We start from the raw sequence: 14,646 nt of genomic DNA on the forward strand, positions 1-14,646 counted from the left end.
AAAATTACTCAAAAAGATAATATTAATTGAGGCCCTGGGTAGGGAAAAAAAAAAAACTTAAACATTAACTACAAGTTTTTCTTGATCTAGTTTCTATTGGAATTTCTAGTCCAATAACTTCTCTCGTCTTTTGTTTTTGTTTTTTGTTTTTTTTTTTGCCGATTGCTACTAACATATAAACCATTCAACAACAAGTTCATAATTCAAATTTGATCTCTTTGACTAAGAGATTATAATCATGGTTATCAGTATATCTTAAATAGCTCTCTATCACCACCGTCAAAAATCTCATAATCTCTCATTGTATCCATGAAAATTCTCTAAGAAATTCTTGTTTTATAGATTTATAGTTGGTCGCTTTTGTGATTAATCGGTTCATCAATAATATTGTTAAGCCTCCTTACTTCAATTCATCCTCTCTTTCTTTCTTGTTCAAGCGTGATGAGACCAATTAGAAATCGACCACCTGCTAATCGGCTCAAACTCACAAACCTGCTCGTTAGCTTTTCAATTACATCGTCGGGTCAAGGTCTTCTCTCTCATAAATCCATGTAGATTAGTTTTTGTAAACTCGACCAAATAAGTGAAATATAAAAAAAAACTAATGTTATTAAAGGGAATGCACGTAGAACATGCATACAAAGTATAACTATCATCGTCAACAAATGCTCACAATTTGCATTGGAACAACTTTGTTTGGAATTACGACTGCATGCCTTGTATTCTCATTCACCTTGAGCCTTTAAGTGCTCAGGAACGACCCTCCGGGCCTTGTATTCTCATCCACCTTGAGCCTCAAGAACAACCCTGCTAGCTCCCACACCACACTTCATACCATCAAGCTCTTTTGGCTCTTCAAATGATCTGAATCATATACAAAATCTTCCCGTAATCGAATTATTAGGTTAATTTTGGCCTAATTAAACTTAAAAAATCATTCCTTAAGTTTTGCAAAAGGCTTTTCTCGTTTCCATTTTCCAATAAATACCTGCCACGTATATTAACTAAAAAATACATAAACAGGACGTCGTCGTTTGTATGTAAACCTGGCCGTCGTTCAAGACGCGAGCTCTCTGCCACAAAGCCCTGAGTTCTGAGCTCCCACCAGAAACAAGAAGAAGAAAGATGAAAAAGAAAGCTACGCAGTTTCAACTAAATCCCAACTGGGCTCAATTCCAAGAAGACCTCAAGAACCAGCCTAAGCCTTCAAGACCCTTTAGCAACTCTGACTCTAAAATCCCTAAAGCCATCTTGGGTAACTTCTTCTTCTTCCCTATCTTCATTTGCTGCCTGCCTTGCTTTGCATTTGAATTACTTGAAAGTTACGACCTTTTGTTATTGCTGTTCTGAAAGTTACATCCTTTTTTTAATTTGGGTTTTGTTTGTAGGGAAAAGGAAAGAGAGGGTGGATGATTCTCCGTCTCTGTTGAATGTTCTGGAACCTGTTAATGATGATTGCAGGTGCTTCTTTAGCTGATGTTTGTTCTTTCATGCTTTTTGGTTGCTCAGAAAATGCAGGATAGGTTTTTTTGGTCATTTGGATTTTGTTTGGCTGTGAATTTGCAGCAGTTAGTTAGTTTGAGGTGAAAAAGATTAGTTGTTCGGTTTTTTTTTTTTTGTTTCTGGAAGAATATGTTTACGTGAATTTGGAGCAGATATGGACTTGAATTAAGATTTATAATGCAATTCTAGCATCCATTTAAAAGAGTCATGCTTTAGCCAGAACATGTGTGATGCTTAGTCTGTCTTCGTACTCATATCTTTTGGTTTTCCACAACTTAATATTCATCAAACTTTTGACACAAGCTTCAAGGATATGTTTTTCACGTGAAAGGTGGTAATTGCATAACTTAGTTGTGTCTGGTGTCTACTATGTTACTTAAATGCTTGAGAAAAAAAAAGAAAAAGAATTGAAGGTTTTCCCATGACACCTATAGGTTTTCTTGTATCGAATATTGGGCTGCTGGATGATCTCACAGAGCAGTTATATGCCTCTTTTGGGTATGAGAGTCATGCTAACATACAACTAATTTCTTGCCTGGTGAAAGAGTTGTTTAACCGTAACAAACTTAGCCTCTTTCATCATCCAGAAAAGCTGTTTAGCTGCAAATTTTCTTAGAAATCTTTTAGTCTGAATCAGTCTTGTGTTTTAGCCGAAGAAAGCCTCACATGTTTCATTTTCTACTTAAGCTAGGGGGGAGGTTGTTGGGTTTCCAGCCCATTTGTTTTTCCTAAGGTGTTTCGTCTTAGAGTATGGTGTTCCAATAAGGAAAGTAAATCATTATTGATGATGGTGTACCTGTAATCTTGTTGATTACGGAGAAGGAAGGAGGCATTATTGCCTACCACTAATAGGAATAGGATTCCTATTTGGTGAAGAGATCTGAAGATCCTTATGGCTATATAAGGAGAGGTTTAGTTCTAGGTCTTGTATCACAGAGACAAAGAGCAAAGTGTGTTCCATTCTCGGTTAGAGGGTGAGAGAGGGCAGAGAGGAGAGAGATAGGAGGAGAAGTGAGAGAGTCATTGTTTTCTTATTCTTTCTTGTGTACCCATTATTAATATAGTGGAAGTGTTTTCTGCCGGTGGATGTAGGCAAAGGTTTTGCTGAACCACCTTAAATCTGTGTTCTTTGTGTCTTATCTCTGTGGTTGTTTCTCTTGGTTTGCTGTGTTCTTTTGGGGTTCCTTGACATACATAATTGGCCGATATAACAACAGAGGTTACTTAAGTTAGGACGAAGGTTTTGATATTCTTGTTTCTATTTTTCATTTCTACCTTGAACAAACATATTAATTTAGATTTCATGATCAAGTAACTGTAGAATTAATATGAAATATGTTTCCTCTGTGAAAATCAAGAAGATCTTTTCATTGTATTCTGTAAAATATTATGGTCCACAACAGTTTTTCTGTGGCAGCTATGAGATCATTTAATATATAAATCATTTGACAGTGTGACAGATGAAATAGGCATGGATTGTGAAATGGTTGGTGTTGGTCTAGGAAATAAAAGTGCGCTTGGACGAGTTACACTGGTAATCCTTCATTCCTTATATTTCATCTCATACCCTTCTTTCATCTTGTACTTTGAAAGGTTTGATCTCTAAGGTGGCAATTTCTAAGACAAGCTTGCATCTGTTATTTCCTTAGCTAATATTCCATTTTGTTATATTCATATACTTGGTACATTAACCTGTTAGGAATACTGATTGCTGATGGTACAGTTCTATTGCAGATAAATAAATGGGGGAACGTTATATACGATGAGTTTGTTCGCCCAGTAGAACGCGTTGTTGATTTCCGTACTCAAATAAGTGGCATTCGTTCCTGGGACTTGCGAAAAGGTTTGTGTTTATTTATCTTTCTGTTGCTGTTGTATACTCTGAATGTAGGGTATCTGCTTTACTGACGTGTTTATGAATATTTTATAAAAATGTTCAACCAGGCTGTACAATGTTCTTGTGATTAATTCTCAACTGGTTATTGACTGTTCGTACATACTGACATCTGCTGGTCAATCAGGAAGACTCTGCTTTATTTGGAAACTCATTTTCTGATATTGTATGTGGCTACAGGCAGACTTAAGTACTAATACAACTTAACATTATTTTCTTCTTCGGGTCACCTATTTTGTTTTATGTTTTTTACTCATCAGTTTTTTTTTAAGTCATTTTTTTCTCACTTTCTACTAAAAGTCTTAAATTATCTTCTTCCTCTTTTGTGCCAACCTCTATTTGTCCACTGTCTTCTTCTTACCTCACACCGCTTAAGTTTGTCACCCTAGTATTCTCAGTTTCTCACCATTGTTAGACTCCATTTATAACTCCTTTTAAAATTCTTATAATACTCAATTATCACTGTCATGGTTTTTGTACTTTGTTTAGTTTTTGGTACTTGTCCAATTGGGGTCTCTAATTAGTCACTGCATTTCTTGAGGGGCTGAGTTGATTTTTGAAAATAATGTTCATCTTCTTTGCTCTTTCTTCTTCCTTTCCTCTACAGCTCTACCATCATCATTCAAATCCTAATTCCCCTTTCATTATACTTCTCTTTGAAGTTCCCACTTGTACTACATTAACCACTCAGTATAGCTCATATTGCCTTGTAGTAAATATGTACTCTCTCATTATATTTTATATCATCTTTCCACTTCATCCACTCTTTTCTGGTACACGCTATGGAAACTGTAATGCAGCTAGTAATACAAAATAATACATTGACATGTCCTGGTTGCTGGTTTAGTTAGGAAAAATTTAGCAACATGTTATAGTAGTATTCAGATTATTTACTGACGTACATAAGTTATAACTAGCATTCCACGAACAATATTTGTGGATACTTACTGTGATTGAACGTTTGCTCTTTATTCTCTGCCTCTGCAGCAAAGGATTTTCGAATAGTTCAGAAAAATGTCGCTGAGCTGATTAAAGGACGAATTCTTGTGGGCCATGCATTGCGCAATGATCTGAAGGTATCTTGCATTTTAAATCGGTTGTGTGATGTATAAATGTGAATATCTAATTTAACAATTTGACTGAAACAGGCATTACTTCTGAGTCATCCCAAGGAGGACATGAGGGATACATCAGTGTATCAACCCTTTAGGAGGTACTTTTTTTCTCTTTACTAATTATTCAACAAGTTAAAGTTTACCAACACTCCTCTACATGTGCTGAAGATATTTGTGTTTGATGAAGCAGGGAGGAAGGATCTGTAAGGGCGCTACGGCATCTTGCAGCTGAGTTTCTTGGTGTTGAAATCCAAAACGGGGAGCACTGTCCTGTTAGTATTCTGAAGATTTGATGGTTACATTTGATAGTAATTGTTTCCACGTTATGATTACTACAAAATAACAGTTGAAAAGTTCACTATAATACATTATTACACATATACAACATCTGTGACTAAATATTTAGGGGTTAGGAGACATTTATACTTCTTGCCATCCAGCACAGTGATTTTTATTTCATCATGAACTCCTGTTTTGGTATCATGTTGGTTGTAGTTTATGTCTTCACTTTCCATATGTTTAAGAGTATTTGATAGATAACCTCCGATGTGATGAAATGGCATTTCATTGAAACTTTAAAATGATATGTAGATACCTCGTTTAACTCCTAATGTTATTACAGGTAGAAGATGCTCGTGCTGCAATGCTGCTTTATCAGAAAAACAGACAAGCATGGGAAAAGAGCGTTAAACTTCAACTTAGTATTAAAGAGAAGCAGAAGAAACGCGGCAAGGGAAAGAAGAAGCGAAAAGAGGGGCCTGATTTGAAACGGGATCATGCAGAGTAATTTTTTCCGGTTGACAGTTCGTTTGACTATTTTGTAAGGTAGTCGAACCTATTAAGCTCAATTCAATCAACAGACAGAACTACACAAAGCTCATGGCTTAGTTATTAAGATTTCAATTGATCAAAATTCTAGTTCTACCGTTTCTTCTCCTCCATGGTGGAAAATTTTGTTTGTTGTAAGCTAGACTAGTCTTCTTCATATGTCGTCTTTTGGAGAAATCTGTGTATCAAACAAGATAGTTATTGTAAAATGGCTGCTGGTGTGTACCAGTACAATTTTGTCCCTCTAAATGTGCATTTCATCTTGCTATAGAAAACGAGAAGCAGGTCTCTTTTTCTCTGGTTTTTTTTTTCTTCCCAAAATCCTATAATATTAGATGCTGCAATTTACAAACGAAAACCATTAACTGAGAAAACTGTAGTATTGATAAAATTTTAGTTTCTTTTGAGAATGTGATAGAATCTTTAGTTTCATATGCTAAACTAAACACGTCGATCAACCTTTAGTTGTTATAAATAAAAGGTTATATCAAACACGACAAGAAAGAGCAAATACGAATCAAACCTTAGTTGTTCAAATTATTTCCCTTCAAATAATAATATTTTCAATCTCTATAATATCTCCAGACAAAGGCCCTCGTAGAAATTAATATTTATATTAGGCCCCAGAAAACCCAAAATTCTACTGGCGGGGTCCAACGGCCAGTCATACACCTATAAATGACAAGCCCTCTCTGCCCAAGCACAGCTACATATTCTTTCCCCAAAAACCCAAATCAGAAGCGCGCGTTTGTCTCACTAAGGTACGCCTTTTCTTTTCTCCTTCCCCAAAACCCCGTTTTAGGGTTTCGTAGTCTTTAGGGTTTCTCTCCTTCTACCTCTTAACCCTGGCTTTCTTGATTTCCCTTTTTCAAACTTCAATTTTCGTTTTCTTCCGCTGTTTCAATTTCTACGGTTCCTCATGTGCTTCTGTATGTTTGTTTGTTCTTTGTTTGTTCTAGATTTGATGAGAAAGTTGCTTAATTGATCAATTAATAAACTGAAAATTACTCTTTTGTGGTTTCCGTAATCATAGACAAGTATTAATATGAGCCTGAATAGCATTTATTTGGCTGAATTGCGGCGCATAAGATTCGACTGGGTGTCTAGATATCATTTAATTTCAAAATAAATTAAATTCTGCGTTTGTTTGTACACAATGGAAAGTAATTTTGCATTTGTGAATATTCTTTATGAGAATTGTAGACATTAAAGTATCTGTGATCTATGTTTAGCGTAAGAAGTGATAGTTTAGTTAGCTGCTCAATACATGAACTAATGGGTTGAAAATTGATAATTGGGCAGAATTCGTTGAAAAATGGGCAAGCGAAAGGCGAAGGCCAAGCCTGCGCCTAAGAAGCGAATGGATAAGCTGGATACTGTTTTCACTTGCCCCTTTTGCAACCATGGTGACAGCGTCGAGTGCCGCATGTAAGTTTTCGTTATGTCCTACTGTGTATTTTTTATCATTCTTAGGAAAGCATTGGGTCCTTTATGTTGTGGGGGTGCTACTGAAGAATGTATGTTTCGTCAAATGTTTCATGGTATTTTGGCCTATGTTGTTGAGAATCTTATGATACAACAATCTTATGTTGTTGGAAAATGCACACATGAACAACCAATCACATGTTCAGCTCCACTTTTTTGTTTCATAATCAACAGGGTTGATGCTACTAAGTAGAATCAGGATGGGTTTAGCTTACGTGCACTTACGCCCATCACTTCTTTTTTTTTTTTGAATTTGGTTGCAGTGACATGAAGAACTTGATTGGTGAGGCTATATGTAACATTTGTCAAGAGAGTTTCAGCACAACCATCACAGGTATGTTAGATATATTATTTTGGAGTGCTTGGGTTGATCTAATGCACGGAAGTTCTGAGATTGTGCTGTTACTCAATGGTTTGTGAATCAGTGTTGGATGGTACAGTGTGGGATCCCTACATAGATAGAAGTTATATGTTTGTTTATTCACTTTCTCTATTTTATCAAGGAAATAACAAGCTTAGATATGCTTAGTAAAAGACCATAACTGACAACTCCAAGCACTTACGAAATATAGTAATTGAAAATAAACACTTTCGGACATAGGGATGGTTAACTGAATTAATTTCAAACATGAAAATATCTCCTGAAACCTTTAGAAACAATCACAAGTTGTGGAGCAATGGTAAGTGGCCTGAAAAGGGTGTATGTATGTGCAGTGCCTGCTTCAATCAATCCACGTATGATCTTAGGGAATTTGTGGAAAAAGAAATTAGACTTTTGAAATGGTTACACTTTTTCAGTTGAAAAACTGGTCTAAAGCTCCCATATTGTAGCATAATACAGTACTCTAATTTTTGATTGATTCTCTTGTTTTACGACTTCTCTGCATTTTCTCTTGTTGTGTTAGCCACTTCAATATTTGTAGACACTTATCACCTCTGATCGTTTGCTTGTTTCCTTTTGCAGCTTTGACTGAAGCCATAGACATGTAAGTAAAAATTTACCTGTAGTGATTGTGGTGGCAAGATAATTGTTTTTGATTAGTTCCTCTCTTTACCTCTCTTTCTGACAATTCATTATATGATTGCAGATATAGTGAATGGATAGACGAATGCGAGCGCGTCAACACTGTTGATGCTGTTGATGATGATGGTGCTTAAGAAGCTGATGGCAAGTTCATTCAGTGTTGTTGTAAGGGGAAGGCGAGGGCTGCCAAGTTCTGTCCTTGAGTCAATAAAGAGCAACTGGCCAGACCTTCATGTGGTGGTTGTAAAATGTAAACGCTATAGTTTCAAAACCTACATTTGTAGCCATATATAATCACCATGTTGTATTATTAATTTGGTTTGTATATGTATGTGTAATATAGTCTGAATTTTATGATCTTGCCTAATTAGTAAAATAAACGCTCGACTAAGACATTGTGGTGATGTGATGAGTTGGTTATGGTATGTCACTCGGTCAGGTTTGTATTGAGAATTTCCCAACTTTTACCAAAATACCAAAATCAATTAAGGTCGGTCTGAGGATCTGAATGACCCATCCCATAATGCTCAAATTGAGTCAGTAGCGTTTAAAACAAGATGTACATGGCATATCAATGCTTTGACTGGTACCTGCATGGGTTATGCAAACCTTCAGATGGGCAATAAAACCAAACTAGGAGGAAATGGTGTAAACATGGCCACTTCTTTGAACAGGTGTTTAACCTCTGTTATTAAGGCTCCGCAGCCTATCGACTGTTTAACGTCAAAGAGGTTGGTAGCAACCTGCTTTGGACTATCAAACTGAGTTTTTTTTTACGATTACTATTAAACTGAACTTTGATGGACAGGTAATAAGAATGGGGTTATTGACCAGGACCTTCCAAGTTCCAAGGGCAATGGAAGCTGCTGCAGAATATCATGTAGGTTTTGCTAAACTGGAACTGGTGGTTGATGCTTTTTTAACAGTTCTGAATACTATTATTGATGGTGAATATCCGAGTTGCGAAGGTCATATTTTAGATGTACTGAAAGTTTAAGGGTATAGTTTGTGGTTGGCGATTGTGAAGCGTCAAGCAACGAGGTAAAAGAAAGCTTGACGTCAAGTGGACATTTTCTTTGTTTGGAGTTAGAGTCAAGTTGGCTCCATTACTGTGTCAAAATGGCTTTGAGAGTGAAGTCGGAGTGCGCAGAGTTTCCTCCCGACTCTTTGTTGGGATTGTAGGTTACCCTTGTACCCAAACTCATTTGTATTCTTCGCCTATTAATGAAGTTTTCTAAAATTGCGTCATATTGTTTACTTTAGGAACTGATGAGTAAATATTCATCGCCTTGAAGCTACGAGGGCAGAGATACTCCAAGAGTCCAAGGAGAGAGCTCAGAGAAAAATATGAGAACGATACTCGCCCAGTTGTTTGACACTTTATATCCCTAAGAAATTTCAGAACATAAACATCCTGCATAATTGTCCTTTCAGAAAACTTTTCTCCTTTTCATGTGAGCATGACGTGAACGGCAAATAAAGATTAAATTTTTGAAAAAGGAAATAGAAGATTTGAAGTCTTGAACTTAACAGTTCCAGTTTAACAGGTAAAATTGAAAACTCCAACACTTTCTTTGACTAGTCATATTCCGAATTAGTATACAGGGGAGAGCTCATACTCAATTCATACACTGATGAAAACCCAGTGTTGTGAAGAGGTCGAACCCAGCATACTAATCATCCTACACAATTAGACACTAACAACATAGTACAACCAAAATGACAAATTTGTCAAAGCAGCCCCACTAATTCCCTCCTGGCATGTTCCCAACAGAACCACCATGAGAGATGACCGTAGCAGTACAGCTTGTGAGTACAGGAGCACTACCACTGGCGACTCCACCACTACCAGGAAGACCACTAGTATTTCCTGCACTCATAGCAATGCTCATCTCGGGTTTTCTAAGTTCAGGAGTTGAAGATTGGGGAGCGACAGAAGCATTAACATGAAAAACTGGATTGTGCTGCTTTTGTATCATTTCAGCAGAAGTAGAAGGCACCTTAAAATGATCTGTACTTTTCTGCTCTGCTGCTGTTGTATTGTTTTCAGCATGAAGCTGATGCAACCGGTAATCCGTTTCAGGCCGACGGCAAACCTTCCTCAGTGGAACAATTTCCTGACATCATGAGAAACACCAAAGTCGGAGAAAATCATTAAGTAATTTTAAACAGTTATGTGGACAAAAGTATTTAAGGTCAACTGTCCCCTTCATTGCATGCAATATGAAAAAAGACAAGTGCAGAATTCCCCATCTTAGAAATGTATGGTAACCAAGAAATGCACCTTCACAAGTTTTAGAGATGAGCTACTGTTCTGTTAGATAAAGATGTCAAAAGGACATGATATTCTTTCTCATGAGACTTTTCAGGGAGATCATTACTTTAGCATGCTGCATCATATTAACATAGTACTTGGATTTATTTCTATTTTCTATAGCACTCTTAAGATGAGTGATTTCAAAACACCTAATGCAGAATTATGTTCCAGTAAGAGATCAACTTAGAAGGGAGACATTGGAAACTGCAAAAAGAAGTTTTTATACCTCGGACTGATCGTGAACATAGCGCACTAAAAACCTACAACGACAACCTCTTACATCATGTCTTCGTCTTTGAGCATCGAGGACATTGGCATCAAAATACAAAGCCTGCTCTTTACCTTCCTGAAAAAAAAAAACAAAAACAAAACAAACAATTTCGAAAACAGGTTAGGATGAGCGTCTTTACTACTTTATAGGGAAAAAAAATAGATCCCACCTGAAAACAGAGTATGAGGTCTCCAGGGAGAACTGCAACACACTCTGATGATTCACATGGAAGAGAGCGCTGCCTCACATGCTTTCGGACATTAACCCACTCATCCTCCTCTGGTCCGAATCCAGCAAAACGCACCAGCACGTCCTGGAATATCCAACAAGATCATTTAGAATTACAGCCTCTAACTTTGTCCTTCAGTACAACAAATATTTTAGTTGGGCTACTAGGGATTTAGGCTGTAGCTCAATTGCGTCGAAGCAGAACTTTGAGGCTTAAATTATAGTCAAGGCACCATTCAACGAAATAATAACAGAGCCTAGAATCAATCTTGGGTAACAACTCAGTGCTATATATGCAGAGAAACTGAATTAGAAAATTACCGGATCACCACTCTCCAAAGATCTATGAGACAAAAAGTTTGCAACATCATACCTGACAAAAAATAATAATATCACCTATGAGTATTTATAGCATGAGAATGAATACCAACAAAAAATCTACAGGAAAACAATAATTAACTGCCAACAAAAATTCTGTTGAGAAACATCGGCAACTTGTGCAACACGACTTTAAAAAAAACTACTAACCATGCAGCATCCCTTCCGGATTTAGCTTCAAACTCCAAGATAGGATTTTCAGAAGGAACCCTTGCTGAGCTTGGAACTGGATATAAATAAAATTATTCAAAAATCCAATCATCATGAAAAGATACTTCAGAGAATGGAATAACACCAATTAACACCTTCATTCAGTTTCTTCATTAATAATCTTTCTTGATGACTGTTAAAAACTATGCACATGCGTGAACAATCCATAAAATAATTAACTAGTTTAATGTGTACAAATATCTCTGTCGCTCATGTCATATGTAATATTAAATTTGGCATGAACTTTCTCTGAGTTGAATCATGTAATATAGAGAAATCACGTGCCATAATGCCTTCCATCCGAAACAGATGTAACACATGCGTCTCCACAAATACAATTACTACAAAAAACAAACTCCAGTGAGTTGATATCAATATTCTGCTTTTTTGGATTATTTTGGTCTGAAGTTCTTTTATGGCTTGTAAACTACAATGTGCATTCATTCAGCACTAACCTTCAGCCATGGTTACCAATATGCAGCAGACGAATAAAGTAAAAGAACATATTACTAGTAAATCAAGTTTTGTGGAGTACCAACTGATCGCATCCCCAGATGCTCTACTTTTTATTCTTCAGTAGCTTTGAAAAGATGAATTAATAGTTACTGGAAGTTAATTAAAACTTCATTTTCCCAGAATTGGGGGAGTCAATTATCACATGATGTGTCATGTCTAACAATTCGTGGTGAGGAACACCATTATCTAAGAAAAAGTTTTCCCTTACAATATCAGATTGGACAAATGTAAGGCTGGTATACATTCAAGATCCATGCATTTTTTAGATGGAAAGAAATAACAGCAGATTACCATTTGTTTTTTCTTTCATAGAAGGAAATACATACCAATCATATGGGGGAAAACTTTTATTACCAACGATCGATGAATTGGGCAAAAAATTTCTAAATCTCAATCTCAATCTGTCTTCATGCATATATAGATTTCCTATTAATGCATATGAAGTCTTATGTGATAGCCATAAATATTAAAAGTGTATTACTTAGAACCCTTTTCTCTCCTCCGTGACAAGTGCCATTCATAGTCACGCATGCATGTAAATGCAAACAAAAGGCGCTGTTTTGAAATTCATGGATGCACATAAGAACATTCAGCAGTATGTACCAGTCAAATTTAAAGTACTACAAGAAATTACACACAAACCCACTACAGTGGTATTTGGCTACATTTTAACCATAGCAAGATCATTCAACTTAAATACTATGCAGTCTAAGACCTGCAGTGCACCGGGAAAGGTTAGTCAATTAGCGATTGTGAAAACAAATTCAAGTAGACAAGTCCAAGATAGGTTACCAAACACAAGTTAAAACAAGATGGTGAAATAAGTGAGCCCAAACAAATGAAAATTAGACAGAAAGGAAGGGTAAAATAAAAAATAGAGCAGGTTCCATCTACCTGAAGGAGCATGTATAGAAGCAGCTATAGGTTGGGGGCCTTGAGGAATAGTTCTCACTGGAGTTGATTCCACTCGAGGCATAGGTGAAACATTTAACTTCCCAAGAACCTTACTTGATTTTGCTCTAATAGCATATCGCCTATTTTGAAACCAATTCCAAACCTATAAAAAGATAATACACAGACTCAAATGAGTTTTCAAACCAATTCTAAGCCTAATGATGACATAATCCAGAAATAGAACTAATAATTATCCCTAAGGACAATAAAGAAATGTAATTCTCATACTTGCTTCATTTGCACTTGAAATTTGCCTTTTCGCTCTGCTGTTTCACTGGACCACAGACAAGTATCTCAGTCATCTAATGCATACAAACAGAATTTTGTTCAAATTCAAAAAATTTAAGAACTTGGGCGAACCTGAACTTCTGTGCAAGGTCCATTAGAAGTTCGCGTGTTGGCATTGTATTATTGTGTTGATGCAAAATAGCTTCCATCTCAGCAACCTAACAAATGTGGCAAGTTGTACATGGTTCATAACAGATCTTAAAAGTAGGACATATACAACTTGATGTCATCATACAAAATATATTCAAAACGTATAGATACATGTATACATCAGAGGTACTAAGTTTAAAGGTATAGTTTTTTCAAAGGCACTGGCAATATGCTATTGTGAGTGCAATATTGCAGAACGTTACATAAGGAATAATTCATGCAAGGAAGATCGTATGCAAAACATTGGAAAGGATCTAATTTAATGCAATTGAAATAAAAATAAGCTGGGAGAATAACTGACAACTAATTATGGTCTTACACCAAAACTAGAAACGACAAAGGGACAACTTCATGATCCTACCCATGCAGATACCGTTAACAAATAACAACGGTTATGAGAATTAACGAAGTAATCCAAAATTTAGATTACGACAAACAGAAAGTATGCATATATATTTTGTTAAAATAACTACATAAAAGGGCAGCTAGGTCATGTTTCCGCGATGAAAGAGATCAAAAATCACAAAAAGTTTCATGTTAAATACGTTCTTTAAATGTTAAAACCCTGAATCCTACAACACGATCACTAACCAAGCCATGCTATTAGTTATCATTACTTGGTTTCAGTTAAAGCAACAATAAAGATGCGCAAAGAGGCATGGTCTCGGAAAATTCCCAATTCCATTATCAAGAGTTTTGGAAAATATCTAACAAGCATTCCTGTAAATGGGAACAGACATGAAATGTATCCATTAACAGATCAACCACAAAAAACCACCATACCATTCAGATTCAAAGCTAAAGCACCAGTAAGCTCTATGAAGCAAACCAAAAAGATTTTGATCACAAAAATTCAATGCAATTCCAAACCCAAGTACAGAAATCATATCAGGTAAAATCTCAAGCACACACACAAAACCCAAAATTGAAGCTGAAAAGCCCAACAAAACCCACAATCCAACTCCCCCCAGCTTAAATTCCCAACAAAACCCACAACCCACTACTCAAAGATCAAAGCTTTAAAACAACCATGTTCCCAAAACACAACCCCAATCCACGATTCAGCATGCAAACTCTTAGTCATTCACCAATTCCAAGTCAAAAACCAAAACAAAAGGCAAAAATTACAGGAAGCAAAAAAACCACCTCAGCCTGATTGAAGCGGAATGAAGGGCCTCCGTTACTTGGAGGCCTTCCCATGACAGCTCCCTCTCTCTCTCTCTCTGCTCTGAGCGATTAGAACGAGGGAGATGAGCGAGGAGGAGAAGAGGGGGAGTGGTTTTGGGTTTGGGAGGAAAGAAACGTTTTTGTGGTGAAAGGGACGTGAGTGAGGACAGAGAAGGACAATTTGAATCAGAAATCTAGAACAAAATAGGACAAATTATCATAATTATGGATTTACAGGGGGAGGAGAAGGATCGAGATTTCTCTAATTCCTAATCTGGACCGAAAAGGGTTTTTTGATTTTTGGGGGGCGAGCCTCGA

General features: G+C 36.6%; 3 protein-coding genes and 1 pseudogene across 4 annotated transcripts in view; 3 read left to right on the forward strand and 1 right to left on the reverse strand.

Moving 5' to 3' along the window:
* LOC101292394 overlaps positions 1 to 14,646 on the forward strand; it is a 1,325,780-nt pseudogene that overhangs the window by 495,339 nt on the left and 815,795 nt on the right. The window lies entirely within an intron of this gene.
* Positions 672 to 5,807, forward strand: LOC101296468 (RNA exonuclease 4-like). Its single transcript, XM_004294060.1, has 8 exons — positions 672 to 1,255; positions 1,389 to 1,461; positions 2,956 to 3,037; positions 3,238 to 3,346; positions 4,385 to 4,473; positions 4,546 to 4,610; positions 4,703 to 4,784; positions 5,135 to 5,807. The coding sequence occupies exons 1-8, from the start codon at positions 1,126 to 1,128 to the stop codon at positions 5,297 to 5,299; spliced, it is 795 nt and encodes a 264-aa protein (XP_004294108.1). The 5' UTR covers positions 672 to 1,125; the 3' UTR covers positions 5,300 to 5,807.
* On the forward strand, positions 6,206 to 8,300 carry LOC101308060 (transcription elongation factor 1 homolog). The gene is made up of 4 exons (XM_004294100.1): positions 6,206 to 6,768; positions 7,089 to 7,159; positions 7,790 to 7,811; positions 7,914 to 8,300. The coding sequence occupies exons 1-4, from the start codon at positions 6,656 to 6,658 to the stop codon at positions 7,981 to 7,983; spliced, it is 276 nt and encodes a 91-aa protein (XP_004294148.1). The 5' UTR covers positions 6,206 to 6,655; the 3' UTR covers positions 7,984 to 8,300.
* On the reverse strand, positions 9,343 to 14,568 carry LOC101293856. Its single transcript, XM_004294051.1, has 9 exons — positions 14,308 to 14,568; positions 13,084 to 13,169; positions 12,952 to 12,997; positions 12,664 to 12,826; positions 11,194 to 11,269; positions 10,987 to 11,038; positions 10,607 to 10,750; positions 10,393 to 10,512; positions 9,343 to 9,966 (listed from the first exon to the last, which is right to left on the reverse strand). The coding sequence occupies exons 1-9, from the start codon at positions 14,359 to 14,361 to the stop codon at positions 9,595 to 9,597; spliced, it is 1,113 nt and encodes a 370-aa protein (XP_004294099.1). The 5' UTR covers positions 14,362 to 14,568; the 3' UTR covers positions 9,343 to 9,594.

The sequence above is a fragment of the Fragaria vesca genome, linkage group LG3 (assembly GCF_000184155.1).
Source record: "Fragaria vesca subsp. vesca linkage group LG3, FraVesHawaii_1.0, whole genome shotgun sequence".
In the NCBI taxonomy this organism is placed as follows: Eukaryota; Viridiplantae; Streptophyta; class Magnoliopsida; order Rosales; family Rosaceae; genus Fragaria; species Fragaria vesca.